Here is a 22,142-nt window from a genome sequence, read left to right as displayed (position 1 = left end):
TCAAGCGTTCACGGGTTCAAGCAATAACCGTCGATAACGACCTGTATGCTGCGTCCAGGTAGTTGGTGTTCCATTTACATAAATTCTTCGGAAGCTGAAATGATGGAAGTTTTGAGAGAAGCGCCTTGTCAAAGCAACTGCAAGGCCTTCTCCCTTACTTTCATAGCCGCTGCCCATCTGTGTGTTATGTATTTGAGAAGAGCGCCTGCTCACCGTGGCGAAAGCGGTACTGTCGGTCGCTGATAAACTCCATGTGCTCCCTGATTTTGGAGAGCAGGAAGGTAATAGCTATAGGCTATAGTTTGCCGGATCCGAACTGTCTACTTTTGTATTGGATCGGATGGACAAGGGCTGACTTCCATCAGTCCGGGACTTCGCTTTTTGAATATGAGTGAAAGAATAAAAGTGTAAGCATAGGCGGTCGAAGCACACGTTCTAAGCATGATTCGAGAAATGCCATCCTGCCCGGTCAACTTCTTTACATCTAACAAAAACAGATTAATTATATTTCAGGCATCTCTGAGGTCTGGACCCCGCGGGATGATCGGCGGTTTTTTTTCGTCATCGTCAAAGCCGAGTTGGAGGGAGAAAGAGTGCAAAGAAGATCGGTTTTCTCTTTTGTCCTATGGGCCAGAGTGTCATTACTCATGTGTAGTGGCAGCAGGGACGGGTGGTTAAAGTTACCAAGAGCAGCTTCCTACAACGCCCAGAAATAGCGTGTTCTATTTGGGTAACTTGAAAGCTGCTCGCCGATTTTAGCGACGTTCTTAGATTGCGCACAGGCAATTTGCCGCGAATCATGACACACGGTTCTATTTGCTCTTTAGAACATTGCAGTTTGGATCCCAGTTAGCAGCTGCTGTAACTGACGCATGGAACCAGGGCTATAATCTGCCATCGATTGGGACTACAGAGCTTGGTATGAAAATATCCATGCTCTATCATATCACATCGGCCACTGCAACGGCACAGGCACAAGGATCATCCGAAGGGAAACAAACCTTGTCCCAGATGTTAGATTCAAAAAAAGAACGCATCCTATCTCATTCGGCTGACTTGTAGTGCTAAACGTGGCGGTTCGCTGGTGTTCTACGACGTGGCCGTTGGATAGGCACAACACTCCTCATCAGGCAATGGTCCGACCGCTCCAAGAGGTGCGTCGACAGAGACCTAGCAACTATCTGGATAAGTAGTCAGCAGAAGATCCAATAAGGACGGTATGTGGCTATCGAAGTCTGGGAGCCGCGTTGGCGACTTAACCAATTGGGATAGACCATACGCCATCTGTGCAAGCACGTCGCCAATTGCCGTTTGAACGCAGCCCATGAGATGATCCGTCTCTGCGTAACCACTATGAGATCTGTAGACTCAAACATGTGGACGTGGACCACAACATCTACACGCAGCCAGAGAGTTAACCCCAAAATTGCCGAGACAAAAAATTATGTTCAATTTTGTACAATAGATTTAGCTGTCAATTTATCACAATTCTTATATAATCAATACTTAAAGTACCACCACAGTTTTGTGGAGTAAAATATTTATCACTTAAATTTTTTTTATAAAATAAAAAGAACTTAAAATACGCTTAAGGCTCAAATAAAAAAATAGATCTCTATAGCAAAGGAGACGGGGATTTCTGGGCCAAAATGTAATAAGTTGAGATATGGTTTTAAAAAAATGTCATATTTTTCTATTTCAAAATATAGAAAATTACCCTAAGTAATTCACAATCTAGAAAACGAGAAATCTTAAAATTATGTTTTCATATCTTAAAATTCACGATTAAAATGAGATATCGATTAATGTGAATGAGTTTATACAATTCAACCTAAAACCACTTGCAACAGATGATTGATTCAATAAAAGTACCAAAAAAAATACATTGTAATTAACAAAACCTAATGTCATTAGTTAAAGAAAAATAATATAACCATTTTATTATATAGAAATCGATCGAAGAAAAAGTCGATTCTGAATCTGGTTCTGTATTTTTAATCTGTGCTGACAGTGACAGACACAGAATTGTCTAGAATGTCAATTGTCAATCACTCGTTTCAAAGTATTGTTTGTGCGTACCTATGCGATTTGTCATTTCTCGTTGTTTTATTGATATTTTTCTTCTTTTTATTTGACTTATGATATTGCTAAACTTGTACGATAGTTATCGTACAACAAAAGAACAATCGCATTTCAAAATCAGCTATTTTAATAAAGATTGTTGCCCATATAATGCATAAACTCAATTTTACAAAACCTCCTATAACTCAGCTTTCAGATTGCCAAAAATCCTCAAATTCTCAGTGATGCTTTTTTATTTTATAAGCTATTTATTGACACTAATTTCATCCTTTTACATCTTGGCCCAATAATGTATAAAATAAAGGGTATCCGTCTCCTTTACTAAAAAAGTACTTAGCGTTTACGTCCATCAATGTTTTCGTTATGCAAATTTACTAAGCGACCTTTTCGTTAGAATTTGCAGAAAGTAGATTATACTTCATCATCATCATGATTTCAGCTCGAAGACGTCCACTGCTGGACAAAGGCCTCCCCCAAAGATCTCCTGCGACGATCGGTCCTGCGCTGCCCTCATCCAACCTACTCCGGCGATCTTGACCCCATCGTCGGTCCATCTTGTGGGGGGCCTACCAACACGCCTTCCGGTACGTGGTCGCCATTTGAGGACCTTACTGCCCCAATGGCCATCTGTCCGCCGAGCTATGTGCCCTGCCCAATGCCACTTCAGTTTCGCAATAATTTGGGCTACTAAGACTATACTTATACGACAACACTTAACTGAATGACCAACTTTAGGTTGAAAATCATAGTTCGATGGGCACAGCAGTTAGCTAAAAATACTAACAGACAATATAAAAAAAAAACATGTAATTTTCTTTACGTAATTAAAAGCACTGCTGATGCGCCAATAGCTTCTTAAACAATGCTCAGACTGCCATGAGACCAAGGTAAAGAGGGAAAAAAACGAATTCAGTGATATAAAAAACGCATTTTAAGTATTTTGGCGCTTAAGCTTTCCAATGACGATATATTTTTTAAAGCTATGTAATCGACAATGATCTTCATAATATTTGATACAGTGCCTGGACGACTCAGGTATTATATATAGTTGCCTAGGTAATGTATACATAACCAGAATCACCTTAACTTTTACCCACAATATGTGAAGCTTAACCGACCTTTGCCCACGACCTAGTATGTGCTAAACGGCATTGGGAAAAAATTCATGTTTATGGTGGGTAAAAATATTTTATTCGATATTTATAATTTAAAGCAATTAATAAGTTTTTTACCAGTGCGACTTAACTAAAAAACAAACTTAACAAAAAAAGCGCACGACTCAAATTTTTTTTTTTGTATAAGCAATCGGACAATAGGCTCACGGAATGGGGAGATCACTTCTCCGGCAAAAGGTTTTTAGCAAGTTATTGAACCTAATCAACAATAATCTTATCTAGCGACTGTTTTATATGGAAACTTGATGTCAAAGAAAATCATAACATGAAACCTTCATATATCATCATAGCTTTAAAAATACTTTGAAAATTAATTTGAATTTTTTCATACTAACTAAACTTAATTAATTATCACAAAAGTTATTTCGGCTTACGAAAAAGAAGAGTATCTATTAAAAATATACTTTTTATTATTTAAAAGGCTTTTTTTATTTTTATTATTCAGTAGATCTTTAGGAAAAATCCTTTGTCATGATATTATTGGCGCAGAATAAATTATTTGCACATTATTGGAAGAAATATTATAATTTTCGTAACACGTTGGCTGTTGCACATACACCGTTGCTCTTGAATGAAAAAAAAAAATGTTTTGACGGGAATGTTGAGAACCTAACAATTTTTTCGCGCCCTTTTTGTGGCTGTTTAAGAACAAAGCCTTAGCATCTATATTTTTCCTTTGGAAATTAAAAACCATAAGCTATTTTCCCGCGTTATTTCTAATTATTCTAGTCTCAACTCTCAGTCTTCTGACAAGTCTGAATTTGAAGAACAAGGGAGAATTTCAAGGTATGTATTCAGTTACTTATTACAATAATTATGGAGCTAATAGTAAAGTAATAATATTTTAATGAAACTTAATATTAGCATACAGTTTATTAAGAAAGAAACGACATCCCTATATAATTATGGTATTTGACCAAAAGTACTTTGATGTATCAAATTAATACGGACTCTTCTCTTTGTGTTCATAATAAATGATAACTATAATATTATGATAGACACATAATGTCCTCAGCTCCACTTACTTACTCTGTCATTGAGTGTAGCTTTTCGCCTTACAACACCTAATGGCGGCAAATGGCAATATGTTTACCAACAGTTAATATATATTACTACAACAACTGATACATAAATTCACTAATTGACTTCGCTTATTATCATGCATTTTTCAGATGAACAGATTTAACTTGCGTAAGAAACAAAGAATTAGTTACTACGAACCGGACGAGCCGCCCTTCGACGACTATGTTTGTAAGTCACTGAACATATTTTATAAACCGCATTGAAGATTGTTTAGTTTCTATGTCAGCCATCAAATGACGAGCGTGGGACTCACTATATGGTCACCCATCAGCCACCACATCCGACTGATGCATCATCTTAGAAGATGTAGTATCTTAGATCATTTATACGTCTAGATAGTCCGTGACAGCTGTGAAAACGTCGAAAAAAATTAAGGTTGACAGTTTACCTCTATTTTGATTAATGCACGCACAATAAAGTAACAACCCGGCCTGTTTTCATCGGTTGTCTAGCAGCAAGAAGCTCTAGCTAGATATATAAATTATCTAGGAGTAGTATGTGTTGCCGCGTTGGAAAACATTTCGTAAGTATTAATTATTATTATTATTTCAACCAGTGGGAGGTTTCTGAGCACATCATGCAGGCTAGTTGGCCGTTGCAGTATCTAATTAATGTACAAGTATAATTTAGTTTCCGTTTGAAGGGCGTCGTAGTTAGTGAAATCACTGCGTTAATGATACTTAATATATAATGTCGCCAGGTGACGAGTGCAATTGGAATTTTGTGTTTTTCAAGAATCCTGAGCGTTACTTCATTGTAATGGGCAGGGAGTAGCACTTACTATTAGCAATCGTAGGTATTATAATTATTTACAATAACTTTTTTTTAGAGTCTGCTCTTGGTCCAAAACCGAATAACGATGTTTCGTTTTTAACCATTACATACTTAGTATAATAGATACATATGATGAATAATAATTGCACAATAATAATAACCACTTTAAAGTAGACCTCATCTTTCAGCATCTTAACGAAGCTTAATGAAAGTTCGCAACCTGCGTACCGATAAACACTGCACAGTATATTTTTTTTATATTAAATATTCTCCAATTTTGAAATATCGGTCCTTTCGTTGAAGTAGGTGAAGAACAAAGCTCGAGCGTGCGTCACAGCTCGCTCGTGAACACTCGTGAGTCCCTACTGGTTAGTCACGCTGGCATAGCCACCGTGTATTCTTATGTTATCGATACCAACACGGAGAGTGAGACGGGCCTGCTATTATTTTAACGTCTTGCTTGTCTCGTCATATTTTCTCAAAATAAACACGACACTTGGCTTGGTCATGTAAAGATTGATGGATGAAAGTGTAAAGTGTTGAGAATGTGTGTAAAGTAGTGGAATATTGCACGGTCAGGTCGAGGATGTACTGACACAAACCCAGGCAGCAGGCCAGAGTACATTGATGAAAGGAACAAGACAGGGTAACTAGTACTTACATAATTTGACAACTCAATAGCCCAGGGGGTTAGTGAACAGCCTAGCGAAACTCTAAGAAAAATGCGATTCACTCGATTTAATGAAACCTGCAGTCAATGATGGATTGAGAGAAGAAGGCTATAATCGTGTACAAAACGGAGGTAGCCGAAATCCACTACGCTTAAGCAACTGTTCGCTTTCAAACTAAGACGGATTATATTTCGTCGACGATCGCCATCATCATCATCAGCCGGAAGAAGACGGCCACTGCTGGACAAACACCTCCCTCAAAGATTTCAACGACGATCGGTCCTGTGATGCCCTTATCCAACGTATTCCGGCCATCTTGACCAGATTGTAGGTCCATCTTGTGGGGGCCTACCAACACTGCTAAATCTAATTTCAATTTTTACTTAGGCAGTCCCCGCCTCTGATTACGTAGTATTAGGAGTTAAAGTATGAAATTGACGATTTTTACTAAAAAATTGCAATATTTATTCAATATTTAAAAATGTTTAATCAAAATTATTACCATTATTATCTATACATTGCTACCATGTAATAGGAAGGTAATATATGCCTTTACGATAGAACTATGGTGATCTAGATTCAACAAACTGTGGGAAAGAATTTTGTACTGCCTCAGGAGGCAGTTTCTTCTCAGGAGAAGAAAACTTTTTATTACGTAGAAAACTATCCAAATCACGAAGAAAATGGAAGACCGTTGGAGGAAGGTCTGGCGAATACGGAGGGTGACGAATGGTTTGTAATTGCAGTTCCTGTAGAGTTAAAACGATTTCTCGTGCTGTGTCAGGGCTCGCGTTATCATGAAGCAATAATGGTGAAGATCGAATCATGAGTCGGGGCTGTATCGCTAGTATTGCTATAATTGTTCGGAGTTCCGCACAATAGACATCTGTCGTTATTGTTTGACTAGGTCGAAAAAAGCTATGGTGAATAACACCATGCTCAGACTGCCAAACAGTTACAGTTTTTATTAGTATGCTTTGCTTTAGGACACTGTTGTGGCTTTGACCTTGGGTCAGCCATTGCATTTTTCGCTCATGGTTTTTGTAAATATCGATCCAATATTCCTTGATTTCTGTATCGATTCAACAAGGCAACACAAGTTTCAACTCGCGTTTCTTTCTGCAGATCAGTCCAAGCATGAGGCTCCCATTATTCATATGTATTTATTTTAATGATTCGACGCAAATGAGACAATATTGTTGGTAAAGAACCGTTAAAACATGCCGCTAATTCCTGGGTAGTTTGCCTCAGATCGCCTTCCACCATCTCTTTCAATTCTTGGTTATTCAGCTGTGTGGGCGGTCTTCCACGTGGTTCGTTCTTTTAATAAAAGTTTCCATCACGAAAGCGATTAAACCAAAATCGCATGGTGCGTTCATTAGCAGTCCCCTCTCCAAACACAACGCTGATATTGGGATCTTTTTCTGCCGCAATAGTGACGCGTCGGGGCTCGTATTCAAAAATCACTCGAATTTTCGAAGTATCCATCTTTAGTGTCTAAGCTGAACAAAAAAATGAACTTAATGTTGATAGTCAAATGTTATTTAAAAGAAAAACTACATAGGTACCATCTGAAAAAGTTTTACTCAAAAATCTCAAACCATGAAGGTTCTATGTCAATTTGAAGTAGCAATTACAATAAAACGGCAATTTCATACTCTTATATGTATTTATGTATGTTCAGGTATAATTCTACTAAAATAACGGGGTAGACTAATATGTTTGAAGCTTGTCAATTCGTAAAAATAGTACGTATTTTGGAATTACGACTCAATAATACAATATAATATTGTGTACAGTTTGTCCTTCGTGTCGAGATTATGTGTACGAATACTGCGCTCTACATGGCCCGTTACTGATCATACCGGATGATAAGGTAAGTGGAAGCTATTATACCTACTCATAACGTAACTGCAGTTACTATCTCTATGTGCGGCGTACTGACACCATATCAACTGGGAACGTGTCTTGCTTTGTTTCTTCTCTCTAAAAGCCCCATTTGTTGCAACATGTCTGTAAATTTTGATAAAATAGATGACCTTATGATATTATCAAAGTTATGCGTTTCACCATTTACCATCACTTCGGAAAAGTTGAGCTTGAATGAAAAGTCGCGAGAAATTTATTGTCAATCTTTTATATGTCATTATTACTATCCGCCGGAGGTCGTATGTTCGAGTCCCGCATCATTAATAAAAGTTTGTTGTTTTTCAAATTTTATTTGTGTATTATAATTTTCATTGCCAATGCTTATGGTAGCAGTAAACTTGGGGATTGTATATCTCTTTTAATTAATTAAATTCTCAAAGTCTTGCTTCTACGGTGTCTAGAGAATACCAGTGTTGAGAAGTAAATGCTGACTAGACACCATTTTGGTTCTTTAATGTCCAAATTCTGTCCGGTACTTTCCCCGGGGCATAAAAAGAATAGGGGAGTCCCAGGCCAATGGGTGTCGTAAGAGGTGACTAAGGGCTTTTTAGAAGTGGGAGAGTCACGCAGCCGTCTTTTGACGTCAGCACAATCGGGCCAGACTCGTCCGAGTTAATTACCGCACTCGCACAGAATACCGGCGTGATGTAGCGGCCTAGTGCCGCTATGTTTCGCACAGGTTAGTGTCAAGGACCGAAGGCCATTCCCAATCCCCCCCCCCCTTCCCCAACAAAGATTATGAAAGCGGTCCCTAAAGAGATAGTACCCCAAGAGGGTACTGGCTCTACCAGAGTCGGAGAAACCCTCCCCGAGCACTCTAGCTCGGGCTGCCCTTCGTATTCTGGGGAGGGCACAGTACCGCGCATGACCAAGGACAAACGAGGCAGTAACACCACGGCACCCCGCTCCACACTCAACGTGGACTTTTGCAAAATCAGGGGAATTCACTCCAACTTAAACGCCGTCCACCACCACCTTGAGACGGCGCAGCCGGCCTTGTGTTTCCTTACGGAGACGCAGATATCTCGACCTAGCGATACGTCATATTTAACGTACCCCGGGTTCAAAATTGAGCACAATTTTATGCCTCAAGCCGGGGTATGTGTGTACGTTAGGGAGGATATCTGCTGTCGCCGTCTCGGCAATTTTGAGGGTAGGGACCTATCCACTCTCTGGCTCCGCGTAGATTTAGAGGACCGCGTCCGCATCTATGCGTGTGTCTACAGGTCCCATAGTGGTAACGCAGAAACCGATCATCTCATGGGCTGCGTTCAAGCGGCAATTGACGACGTGCTTGCACAGATCCCCTCCGCTGAAATCGTAGTCTTGGGTGATTTCAACGGGCACAATGCCGAATGGCTTGGTTCACGTACCACAGACTACGCAGGCCGACCTGTGCATAATTTTGCATTGGCGTACGATCTGTCCCAATTGGTTGAGTCGCCAACGCGGCTCCCGGATGTGTGATACTACAGGGCATGGATATTTTTATACCAAGCTCTGTAGTACCGATCGGTGGCAGATCACAGCCCTGGTTCGATGCGTCGGTTAAAGCAGCATTTGACTGCAAAAAACAGGCGTATCGAACTTTGGTTGCGGCGCTGGGCACAAAGGATCCGAACTGCATAGTTCTTAAGAGGAAATACAACCGTGCTTCCAGATTTTTTAAGCGGCAAATCACCCGTGCATAGTCAAAACACGTCGTCAAAATCGGCGAGCAGCTTTCCAGTTACCCGACCGGAACACGCAAGTTCTGGTCGTTGTCGAAAGCTGCTCTTGGTAACTTCAACCAGCCGTCCATGCCGCCGTTGCACATGAGGAATGACACCCTGGCCCATACGGCAAAAGAGAAAGCCAAGCTCCTGTGCGCTCTTTTCGCCTCCAACTCGACTCTTGACGACAACGGAAAAACACCGCCGACCATCCCGCGGTGTCAGAGCTCTATGCCTGAAGTACAGTTCAGACAGAAAACTGTTCGGCGAGCTCTGTTTTCGTTGGATCGTGCTTAGAACGTGTGCCCCTGAGTTGACGCCGGTGCTAACGCGTTTATTCCGGCATTCTTATTCCAAAGGCGTAGTCCCTGACTCATGGAAGTGAGCCCTTGTCCATCCGATCCAAAAAAAAGGAGACAGTTCGGATCCGGCAAACTACAGGCCTATTGCTATTACCTCCCTGCTCTCCAAAATCATGGAGAGCATAATTAGCCGTCAGCTCTTGGTATACCTAGAGGGTCACCAGTTGTTCAACGACCGACAATACGGGTTTCGCCATGGTCGGTCGCCAGGTGATCTTATGGTATACCTAACACATAGATGGGGTGCGGCTAAATAAAGCAAGGGGGAAGGCCTGGCCTGGATATAGCGAAGGCCTTTGATCGTGTATGGCATAAGGCGCTCCTCTCTAAACTTCCATCATTTGGGCTTCCCGAGAGCTTGTGCAAGTGGACCCCAGCTTCCTCACTGGGCGCAGCATACAGGTGGTCGTCGACGGACATTGCTCGAACCCGAAGCCCGTGAATGCTGGAGTGCCCCAAGGCTGTGTGCTATCTCCTACGCTGTTTCTTCTGCATATTAATGATATGTTGGACACCTCCAACATTCATTGCTATGCAGATGACAGCACTGGTGATGCCGTATACACGGGCCATGCACGTCTCTCTCGGGAAATCGTCAACCAGTGCCGGGAGAAACTTGTGTCTTCTATCGAGTCCTCTCTTGAGAAGGTCGCGGAATGGGGAAAATTGAACCTTGTCCAATTTAACCCCCAGAAGACTCAAGTTTGCGCGTTTACCACTAAAAAAACCCCATTTGTCGCATCACCGCTCTTCGACAACACTTCCCTAAATGCCTCGCCTAGTATCGGAATACTGGGTCTCGAAATCTCGAGCGATTGCCAATTCCGTGGCCATCTGGAGGGCAAAGCCAAATTAGCTTCAAAGAAACTGGGCGTCATTAATAGAGCACGGCAATACTTTAAGCCGGCCCACATTCTAGCGCTGTACAAAGCGCAGGTCCGGCCACACATGGGGTATTGCTGTCATCTCTGGTCTGGCGCACCCCAGTATCAGCTCGATCCATTTGACCGAGTGCAACGCAGAGCAGCTCGAATTGTCGGGGACCGAGTACTCTGTGAACGGCTGGATCACTTGGCGTTGCGTAGAGACGTCGCTTCATTGTGTGTCTTCTACCGCATTTATCACGGGGAGTGTTCCGAAGAGCTATTTTACCTAATTCCTGACGCCGAAATCCACCTTCGCACGACAAGCCACCTGGTGTTAAGTGATCACCGCCGCCCACACTCTCCTGCAACACTAGAGGAATCACAAGAGCGTTGCCGGCCTTTAAGGAAGCTGTACGCGCTTTTCTTGAAGGTACCCATGTCGTATCGTCCCGGAAACACCGCACAAGGAAGCTCATTCCACAGCTTCGTGGTACGAGGAAGAAAGCTCCTTGAAAACCGCACTGTGGAGGACCGCCACACATCCAGATGGTAGGGATGATATCGTAACTTGTGGCGTGTCGTGCGAAGGTGAAATTCGGCGGCAGAAATCAGGTTGAACAGCTCTTCGGAACACTCCCCGTGATAAATGCGGTAGAAGACACGCAATTGTCAGGGTTGTTGACTCACCCTAAACTGAGCACTACGCATGGACTGGCAATCGCTTTAATGTTGCAACAGCCTAAAGGCGGTGATCACTTTCAATTGTCCTATTCCATAAACATCGTTATCGTTATTACAAAACTTTATTAAGATAACTTTATTACGTTCAGGTCCCTGCCGTAACAAACCTCCCCCCGATAGTACCGAGGGCAGCCCTGACCTTACCAAGAGTATTTCTGCATTTAAATGTATCCACTATTAGAGGTAAGTTTGTTAAGTTCATCGCTTTTCAATAAGAAGATTGTAAAGAAAAAGAAGTAGAAACATTATATATCTGAATCATTGATGTACAGATAACTTCACTAGTCGTTAAAACGCATTGCATTGGTCGTTCTTATGCGCACTCCACGAAAGGAATTTTTCTACCAAATTGAAAGTCTGTGCGCTTTATGGTTCAGGAAATAGCGTGATGACTTAATTCATTAAGTATAATATATACTACATAGGTGTAAATCTCTTTTAAATATATATATAAAGATACTTTTTATTGTATTTCTTTGGTTGTTTACCTTAAACGATCCAATTTTAATTACCATGGAATAAAAGGCGCCGGTTTGGGAGTATTTGCTACGAGAACCCTACCACGTAATGTGCGGTTTGGACCGTACAGAGGAGTACGTAGTAAGGACGCTGCTTCAAACTACTGCTGGCAGGTAAGTCTACTAATACAAGTTAATAATTACCTTTTGGGATACCTTAATTTTCACGCTACGATAATGGTACGCTGGCTGACGTTACACTACTCCTTATTGTATTTACTGCTTTCTGCAACCAATATCCAGAATTATATTATGACACGCCACAAATTATGCTTCTATTTTTTATATTTTTATGTATTATTATTATATTATTACGTAAACTTATACTTACCCAATATAAATGTGAGTCCACCGTAGTGGACTCTTGTTTTTATGTTCAAGCAACAAACTGAATGATAAAAAAAATTAAACAAAACCGACTACCAACATAACATACATGCCATATGGCGAGTGTGATTAAAAGGAATATTATATCAATAACTTTTTATATGGAAGCTGTTTATAAAACTTCTATAGTGAAAAATGCTGAAAAAATTTTTTCATCATGTCACGTCTATTTTATTATTTAAGACTTTGATGTTATATTGTGTTTTATACTGTCGGTGATATACTCAGATCTACGACAAAGACCACAAACCCTCGCACATGGTGGACGCCGCAGACGGGAACAACTCCAATTGGATGCGGTTTATTAACTGCTCTAGACATTGGAGTGAACAGAACCTCGTCGCGTTCCAGTACAAGGGAGAATTGTATTACTGGTAACATTTTTAGATTTTGCTTATATTATAATATCACACGTCGTCTTAAATTTCAAAATTGAGTCCAAACACTAAAATCTGCAGTGAGAAACATTCAGAGCGATAAGTCTAACGGCAACTGTATTCAAACAGTTAGCGCAGGTAGGTTTAAGGTTTAAGTTCAACAATTCTTTGTACATAGCTTTTATCGATAAAAGCAAAGCCTTCGATAATATAAGTCCTGTCGCCACATGGAATAGACTGTTACTCATAAAATATTATGAAAAAAATACAAATATGGTAAATAGTATAAAAAAGTTAAACTCGAATCAAGAGCACAAGAAAGAAGTATTTTAAGTGTCGGTAAAATACAGAAAATTCGGAGCGGTTTAAAAGCAATAAAAGTGATCATGGGCTTTCATATAGCTGGACTAACAGATGATTGGTGGACTCTAAGAATAGTGGAAGAAAAGGATTAGAGAGGAAAAGAAAAGTTTGCAGAACAGAAAGTCGGTGGACTGACCATATAGCAGATATTGCTAGGACCGACTGGATGAATCTATGCAAAAACAGAGGAACATGGAAATATATGGAGGAGGTGCCGCGCGATGTCCCAAACATATCAAAACTGTCAAATTTTCATTATAACCATTGACAAGTAATAATTAAAATGGATATGATTTTTTTAATTTTTATTTATTTTTTATAAATTATTTATTAATTTCAAGTGAAATATAGGCAAAATAGGTTGATGCAACCGATTATTAACGGACTTCAAAAAAGGAGGAGGTTCTCAAGTCGTCTGAATGTTTTCTTTTTGTATGTTTGTTACCTCAAAACTTTCGACTGGGTGAACCCATTTTGATAATTATTTTTATTTGAAAGCGAAAGGAGATGCACCACTCCTGATCCCATTGTAATTTGGTCCAGATCTGGCAGTGGTATTCATGAGAAAACCATAAAAGTCTGAATTTTTGCCGTTCGTATGTGGATGATAAATTTACGCTTATTCTTTTTTTATTTGAAAGGATCTATTTCAAATATAATTTGGTGAGAGTTTGGTTAGGTTCTGATTACGGTATCCATGACAAAGTATCGGAACTCTTCAATTCATAGGAGCAAATTAACGATACTCGGCCGAATCTTTTTGATGCTATCCGGATTATTTAAGTCATCTACCATAACATAGTTATGGTGAAGTAATTGTCGTAGTCAAATATGATGATCAATAAATAACGACTCCTTAACGAATTACAGTAAGGGTGCGGTGGCAGAATTTCTAACTGTCTGTAATGAAAAATTTAGTATATCTACAAATATTTAGACAAATTGTTAATAAGTATACTTGAAAATCACTAAAAATCAATAAAACACAATGGAATGGTGTTTTTGAAGTCGGTTGGTTTTTGCGTTTAAATTTTTGTTATCTTAACATAATTGTCAGTGATTTTTAACTTAATATTTTCCCGACACAATAATATTATTTTGTTTAACCACTTTGTAAAGAATTACAATACAATGATTGGATATTTTGAAGGGCTATGTTTATCTTACTGAGATGTATATACAGCGAAAAGAAAGAGTGGGTATTTTGGTACGGCATAGTATTTTCTTTGACATGTTGTTTTGGAAAAATAAGTGGCCATTTAATTTAAACGAGTAAAAAGGCATAATATGTTAATTATTAAAATTGCCAGCCTAAATTTTTATAAGAAAATAATTCCAAATCTAAGAGTTAAGACCTAAAAGATGAATATTTCATAAATTATCTCTTTGGTGGCGAAATAGCTTTTGCTGTTCGACTTTTCGCCGTCTGAGTTTGTTAAAGTTTGTTAAATATTTCAGCACAATTAGAACTATTCCTCGCAATACGGAGCTGATGGTGTACTATGGGAGTGAGTTCGCACATCGCCTGCACGTCGATATCGGTCGATATAACTCACCTGTAGACGAATTTGGTAATTAAATCAATTATATGCGCACTTTCGGTTTTACTTCATCAAACTACCCTATGTTTGAAAACGTATTATAATATTATACATTTATGAAAAATTTATAAACATATATATATGAGATACTTATTCCTATAATATGTAAATACCTATTACTTTTAATATATTCCTTTGATATTATCTATTAGTCCCTAACTCCAAGGGATGAGGTGATACATTGGATGAGGGTAGCGATGGACCGATCGTCGTGAAGATCTTTGAGGAAGGCCTTTATCCAGAATTTGATGACTGCCGGCTGATATGATGATGATATTGATGATCTATTAGTCTCTTCTCTTTGTGGCACCTGCTCGGTAAATGTCCGATAGTTATTACAAAATATTAAGTATTCTGCTTTCCGAGAGATTGCAAATGGATAACCAGCTTTCAATAAATACAAAACCAAAACAGAAGACTTGAATAAATATATCAGGATTTATACGACGTGCGTTATCAGAAGATTAGCTAAGCATCAACAGCCGTTGAGTTAAGGGCATTTTCAAGTTGCAAGACAAAATCACCAGAGGTGCAGTTTTGAACCACGCATCCTCCAAAGGTAGACTGACCATCTCTGACATACATCATTATGCTCAAATTTTGATGAATGTTTCCACTCTCCAAATTAATGTCACTAGTTAGATAAAAATATCAGTTTAAAGCTGTATTAATGTTAGTCTTATTGACAGGTGCATAATAAAGCTATGGGCACTAAACTAAACGAAAGTTAGGTTATGTTAATGAGTGTGTGTTATTTGATCTGATATTTTGCATTTATCAATTTATACAAGACCTAACGACCAATAATAATAACAATAAATCCACAACCATGCATGATCTGCTAGTTACTCATTGCGAATGCATAGCATAGCATAGCCAAGTTAAGACTACGTCACTATTCGGTACCAACCTACTTATATTTAATATTGAAAATAATATACCCTTAAAATAATTATAAATAAATAAAAGTGAAAGCATGAATCGTCGGTTTCCGTGATGCAATCCAAGTCATACAAAAAATCACCGAAAATACGAAATACGCAACAGTAAACATTCACCTGAATATAAACTAGAAAACCAGAGTGAATCACAAATTGAACCGCCAACTCGCTGTAAGGGCTCGAACCTTTTGCCTGTATTGGATGAAAAAACCGAAATAAAGATCCGCAAACTGCACTTTACATGGGCGTCTTTTAATTTTTTTGTACCTTGAGTTTTTGTCCTGTCCTATGGCTGTTTAACGCCTATAATTATTTTATTTTGCACGTGTTTACGTGAAATTATTTGATTGTTTGAATAAACATGAAATCGGCTTATTGTTTTACTGCTTTAATAACTGTTACATATATTTAAATAACAGTTTTAAATAGTTTAATTGGAAATACCTAATTTTAACGGGTGTCTCACGACAAGTGGCATTCAGAAAATTATATAAAATTGTTATGTGTTCTTAGAGAGCACTGTACTTTTTTTTAAAGCAAGTATTAATCTGATCTCATTGCATTGATTTTTAGTTCTATTTCTATACTGCGTTTGCGTGATGACATTTTAATGTAAAAGATATGAGAGTCGCATTGCCAAAACGTAACTCAGTAGAAAAAAAAAATATTAAAACTAAAGGAATTATATATTGTAACTCAGTATAACATTAAGATACTCAAGCTGAGACAAATATTAATGATATTTAGCAATAATCAGTTTGCTTTTTATGAGAACTTATACTACTTTCACTTAACTAAGATTACAAGAAAACCCATAATTATTATCAATTAGCTGTCAGTAATTCTTTTTTTATCAATTAATATTGACTTTAGGTACACACGCCATTTCACAGAATTTGAATTAACTTTGGTACACAAAAATGAAAAAAAAGCCCACATTGCATGTAATGACATGAATTAAAGTCTTACCATAGACTAATTGCCTCTTCAGCCATTTTATGTTATAAATCTCTCGATTCAAACAAAATACACAAAAATTCAATTTTTTTTTTATTTAGCAACTGTGAATTTTATATTTTAAGTGATTTTGGCTCATTATAAAATAAAGAATTGTGTACGCTAAATTTTATTTCTGTAACAGCTGGGCCCAAAAATGGTCAGTCCCCTTTACTATTTATAACACATATTCCCTGCCCGAATCGTCGTGAAGCGAATGAATGTGTGGAGACTTCACATTGTGTTTGCATTGTAAAGTGATAGCGCTGTATTTCACAACATGGTTACCTTCAATATAGAATTTACACATTCTTAAAAGAAATATAACTTGCATTCCACTGAACTAAGAAGCAAGATAATAAAGGCGACAGTAATTTCTTGACTTAAAATTATTATCGAGTGAACTGGTACGTCCACGTACTTTATGTGAATCATGATTATCTGTCTCGTCGTACATTAGTTATTTAATATATCTTGGATCCTAATCCTACTATAATTTGCAAATGACTCACTAAATAGCCCATTCAAAGTAATATATGTACCATATGTGTCAATAGACGAGATATATTCAATATAATTTTGTACTTTACAGTTAAACGACTAGCAGCTACTTATGAACACTATGATAAAATGTACGCAGAATTGACCAATCCAAGTAATAAGAGTGGAACTTCGTTGAAGCAATCTGTTATATTTACGAAAAAAAAGAAAATTATTCCAGTTAAAAAGTCGAATTCAAGCAATGTTAAAAGGCCAACGTACAAGCAAACTATTGCTTCGAAGAGAACTAATAAAATACATTCAGATACAAAGTCTACTGTCAGTATCGTAAATGAAAAAACCTATCAATCTGTTGAATTGAAAGAACATAACTCAATATATAGAGATAAAAAGTCTCAATCGGATAATATTACCAAAACAACGCCCAACGAAACTGATGCTTCAAAGGTACATAATACGTGTGAAATGACTGAATCCAGTAATGTTGGCGGAACAATGTCAAATCAATGCAGTTATTTAAAGCAAGGTACAGGTCAACACACTGGTGAAAAACCATACTCTCATGATGAATGTGGTAAGAGTACCACTGAATCTGGTCATCTGACGAACCACAAAAGAATACAACCCTGCGATAAACCATATCCATGTAATGTATGTGGTAAGAGTTTCAATCAATCTAGTCATTTGAAAACACATAGTAAAATACATACCGGTGATAAGTCTTACCCGTGCAATGTATGTGGCAAGAGTTTCATTCAATCTAGTGATTTGAAGAGACATAGTCGAATACATACCGGTGATAAACCTTACCCGTGCAATGTGTGTGGTAAGAGTTTCAGTGATTCTGGTAATTTGAAAACACATAGTAGAATACATACCGGTGATAAATCTTACCCGTGCAATGTATGTGGTAAGAGTTTCATTCATTCTTGTGATTTGAAGAGACATAGTAGAATACATACCGGTGATAAACCTTACCCGTGCAATGTGTGTGGTAAGAGTTTCAGTGAATCTGGTAATTTGAAGACACATAGTAGAATACATACCGGTGATAAACCTTACACATGCGATGTGTGTGATAAGAGTTTCAATAAATCTTGTCGTTTGAAGAGACATAGTAGAATACATACCGGTGACAAACCTTACGCATGCGATGTGTGTGGTAAGAGTTTCAGTCAATATGTTGTTTTGAAGACACATAGTAGAATACATACCGGTGATAAACCTTACCCGTGCAATGTGTGTGGTAAGAGTTTCAGGTCATCCTTTCATTTGAAGAGACATAGTAGAGTACATACCGGTGATAAACCTTACCCGTGCAATGTGTGTGGTAAGAGTTTCAGTGATTCTGGTAATTTGAAAACACATAGTAGAATACATACCGGTGATAAATCTTACCCGTGCAATGTATGTGGTAAGAGTTTCATTCATTCTTGTGATTTGAAGAGACATAGTAGAATACATACCGGTGATAAACCTTACCCGTGCAATGTGTGTGGTAAGAGTTTCAGTGAATCAGGTAATTTGAAGACACATAGTAGAATACATACCGGTGATAAACCTTACACATGCGATGTGTGTGATAAGAGTTTCAATAAATCTTGTCGTTTGAAGAGACATAGTAGAATACATACCGGTGACAAGCCTTACCCGTGCAATTTGTGTGGTAAGAGTTTCAGCTCATCCTTTCATTTGAAGAGACATAGTAGAGTACATACCGGTGATAAACCTTACCCGTGCAATGAGTGTGGTAAGAGTTTCAGTGAATCTGGTCATTTGAAGAGACATAGAAGAATACATACCGGTGATAAACCATATACATGCGACATTTGTCCGCTATAATTTACTCATAAACCATCTTTTGTTAGGCATTTTCAGAAACATATGTTATCATAAAAACTTCTTTAATTATCTTGTGTTAATTAAAACCTCCTAGTTAGTTTGTAAATATTAACCTGTTTCTATGTATGTCTCAGCTATAAACCATATATACGACTACGAGTATCGTATTTGAAAACATAAGAAAGATCTTATTATTTTACAAATTTACCAGGTAAGGTATAATTTGTGACATTAATTGAACATTTCAAGGACATTAAAATTTAATGAAGTCTCATGAAGAAGAATGTCTTAATATTTCAAAATTACACCTAAAATTCCTTTTGTGTTTTCAGATGATGTATCAGATTCTAGTATAATTAATAAACTAGATAATAAGCTGCGCTTACAATAATTTAATTACCGAACGGATTTTCGTTTACTCAGCCGATGACGCTTTAGTTATTATAATATATACCAGGGCTGACACGATAAACGTTGTATTGCCATACTTATAATTTAATTAACCCGCGCCCGCTCATTGTATGAATTGTGATATGTTTGTATTGTGGATATATAGGTATGTATTTCTAAGTAAAAAATTTGGTTCCGGATAAGTTATCACCAACATTAAATTATAATAAACTATATATTCTCCGAAACACCCTGCATCTTATGGTAGTTAAATAGCTAACCTATAGTTAGTTAGAACCCAATGTATTTTTATTACAAAATTATTAGATAAGGAGTTAAATGCGAACAAATAAACTCCATTTGGATTTTGAGTATGATATTAGTTAGGTACTTACATATTAGGTACATGTTAATCAAGAAGACACAAAAATATGTTCGAGCCCATTGGGTGACACTTCTCAATGTTTGTACTAACTTTGAGTTTTATCAATTTTAATTTTTTGTCTAAAATGCGAAAACAAATGAGTGCTGTTTTAATTTTTATTTTTACTTTCTTTATTTTATGAAGTTTTTTGTGATTTTCAATGAGTGTTTTTGATGCCCACATTTTTATTTGCTTATTTTTGTGATGTTTTAGAAATGTTTTTTAGTTTTATGTCATAGATTTTTGTTTATGTTAATTTATTAAAAAATATACAAAGCTTATGGTGTTTTTATTTTTTGTCTATTAACCAGGACAGCGCAGGACCGATCGTCGTGGAAATCTTTGGGGGAGGCCTTTTTCCAGCAGTGGACGCCTTCCGGCTGATGATGATGATGACGAACCAGTGGGAGGCTCCTTTGCACAGGAAGCCGGCTAGATTATGGGTACCACAGCGGCGCCTATTTCTGCCGTGATGCAGTAATGTATAAACATTACTATGTTTCGGTCTGAAAGGCGCCGTAGCTAGCGAAATTACTCTGTGAAAATTTCCATTACTTGGCGTTGTGGAGAGACGTGTCTTAGAAGACACAAAATGACTGACTGAGGGCAGACCGCATTTGTCACGGACATAAAAGTATGAATTGTAATTTTGTCTTTTTAGGAAGATGACGCTGTACAGAGAACTTAAGACCCTTTACCCTTTATGTAAGTGTTACTATATGATGTGTAATTACTTAGCAACCAAATCACTATAAAGAACAAGTAGTTGTATGTTCTCTAAAAACCTAGTTATTTGATACCACGTCAGTGGGAAAAATAACTAATTTAAGAATGAATTTTGTGTAGGTATTCTTAAAAATAAGAAACGTTAGTACGTCATTTTTATATCAATTAAAACAAAGATACTGCAAACAAGACACGGGCCCAGGAATCAAACCCGCAATCCTTACTTTCAAGGTGTAACTGTTATTTATTTATTTACTCATAATATGACGATAATTATTTTTATATTAGAAAACAATCTGACCATAAGATACCTATTAAAAATCGGAGTTACAAGTAACGTGGATATATAATACTATAACTAATAACGGGAAAGAATTTGTGTTATCTGGTATCCCCCGTAACTGCACACACACAGCGTAATGTTGCTTCACTTCTTATTATCATGGCGCGGAGTCTTTCGTTTTTTATTCGTCTGTGGTCACAGAAACTCGTAACTTAAAAACCGTCAGCATTAAAAAATACTTTGAAAATTACTTTGACATTTTGTATAATAACTAAACTTAATTATGTAACGAAAATCAATTAGCCTTTTAGAGACTAAGCGTTTGGCGATTAAATAAAACAACTGCTTGACTGTGAGGAATATGTGGAAGATATGATTTATTTGAAAGTTACATGATATATATACAAAATCCTTAAAACTAGTTGCCCAATTACAATTGTTACTTAAAAAATATTTACAAGTTCAGAAAATACACACCAATACTAAAGCTTACATTTCAACCTACGCTGTTGCTCATCGATTAAAATTGCATGAATAGCGATCGACCCCCGAGTCTTGCTGTGCGGTTGTGTAACGCGGAGCATATGACTGATCACGTGAGTATATCTGCGATCGTCGAGAGAACGTGACGATGCTCGTACATTGATGAGATTATTACTGGTGATCTGTATGATTCTATGAGTTGATGTACAGCATTATGAAATGGTTCTTATCAGAGCTAATATTACGTTATATAAAATAAAATGTTCTTGTCAGAACGAATCTTTCGGCATACGCTTATTACAGTTATTATGCACGATTACTATTTCTACGATCTATAATGCTACGTTACAAGTGAGATATTAGACATTTGTATTAATAGATATTATTGGTTGTAGGTACAGCTACAGCCTTACAAAAAAAGAAGAGTAGGTACCTATTACAAAAACTATTTTCTGACAGAAATAACGCTCAGTAAAAAAGTCAATTGAAACATTTTTTTAAGCAGTTATAATTTATTGGATTTAAAAAAAAAACATTCCAATATGCTCAGTTATATTTTTTGAAAAACTCCAAGTGTATAATTTGCTTATTTATTACTACTTTTCTAACAATATATAAGTTATAGTGCGTTTCATCAAATAGTCATGTTGGCAGTAATGGAAATAAGTGCTGTCACGTTACCCTTTTGCGATTACCCCAAATTCAGGGAGATTAAAAAATTAATATGATGAGTCGTCCCTTTTAACTACTAGCAGTCAATATTTCATTCCTCTTTATTGTTATAGGAGTGGGAATAACTTTTAATATAATTAATATTATCTTTCATTTAATAAAAAAATTATGTATAGAATAAAAATAAAAATATTATAGGTTCAATGAGAACAAAACACGACTTTAATCTAAAAATGTTTATTT

General features: G+C 37.4%; 1 protein-coding gene across 1 annotated transcript; it reads left to right on the top strand.

Annotated features, from left to right (window-relative positions):
- The first annotated feature begins 1,133 nt into the window (after positions 1-1,133).
- LOC126965484 (zinc finger protein ZFP2-like) lies at positions 1,134-18,921 on the top strand. The gene is made up of 6 exons (XM_050809118.1): positions 1,134-1,154; positions 4,430-4,508; positions 7,585-7,661; positions 12,529-12,674; positions 14,499-14,611; positions 17,171-18,921. Exons 1-6 carry the CDS (start codon positions 1,134-1,136, stop codon positions 18,919-18,921), a joined length of 2,187 nt encoding a protein of 728 aa, XP_050665075.1.
- Positions 18,922-22,142: the final 3,221 nt, after the last annotated feature.

Source organism: Leptidea sinapis, chromosome 7, assembly GCF_905404315.1.
Source record: "Leptidea sinapis chromosome 7, ilLepSina1.1, whole genome shotgun sequence".
In the NCBI taxonomy this organism is placed as follows: domain Eukaryota; kingdom Metazoa; phylum Arthropoda; class Insecta; order Lepidoptera; family Pieridae; genus Leptidea; species Leptidea sinapis.
The sequence above is the reverse complement of the archived record's forward strand: the minus strand, read 5'-3'. Positions and strand labels throughout refer to the sequence as shown.

Coding starts and splice junctions, on each gene's coding strand:
- LOC126965484 (XM_050809118.1), top strand. CDS start 1,134: ATGGTCCGACCGCTCCAAGAG. Junction 1,155..4,429: donor TGGTCCGACCGCTCCAAGAG/GTGCGTCGACAG, acceptor TGCATTTTTCAG/ATGAACAGATTTAACTTGCG. Junction 12,675..14,498: donor AAGGGAGAATTGTATTACTG/GTAACATTTTTA, acceptor TAAATATTTCAG/CACAATTAGAACTATTCCTC.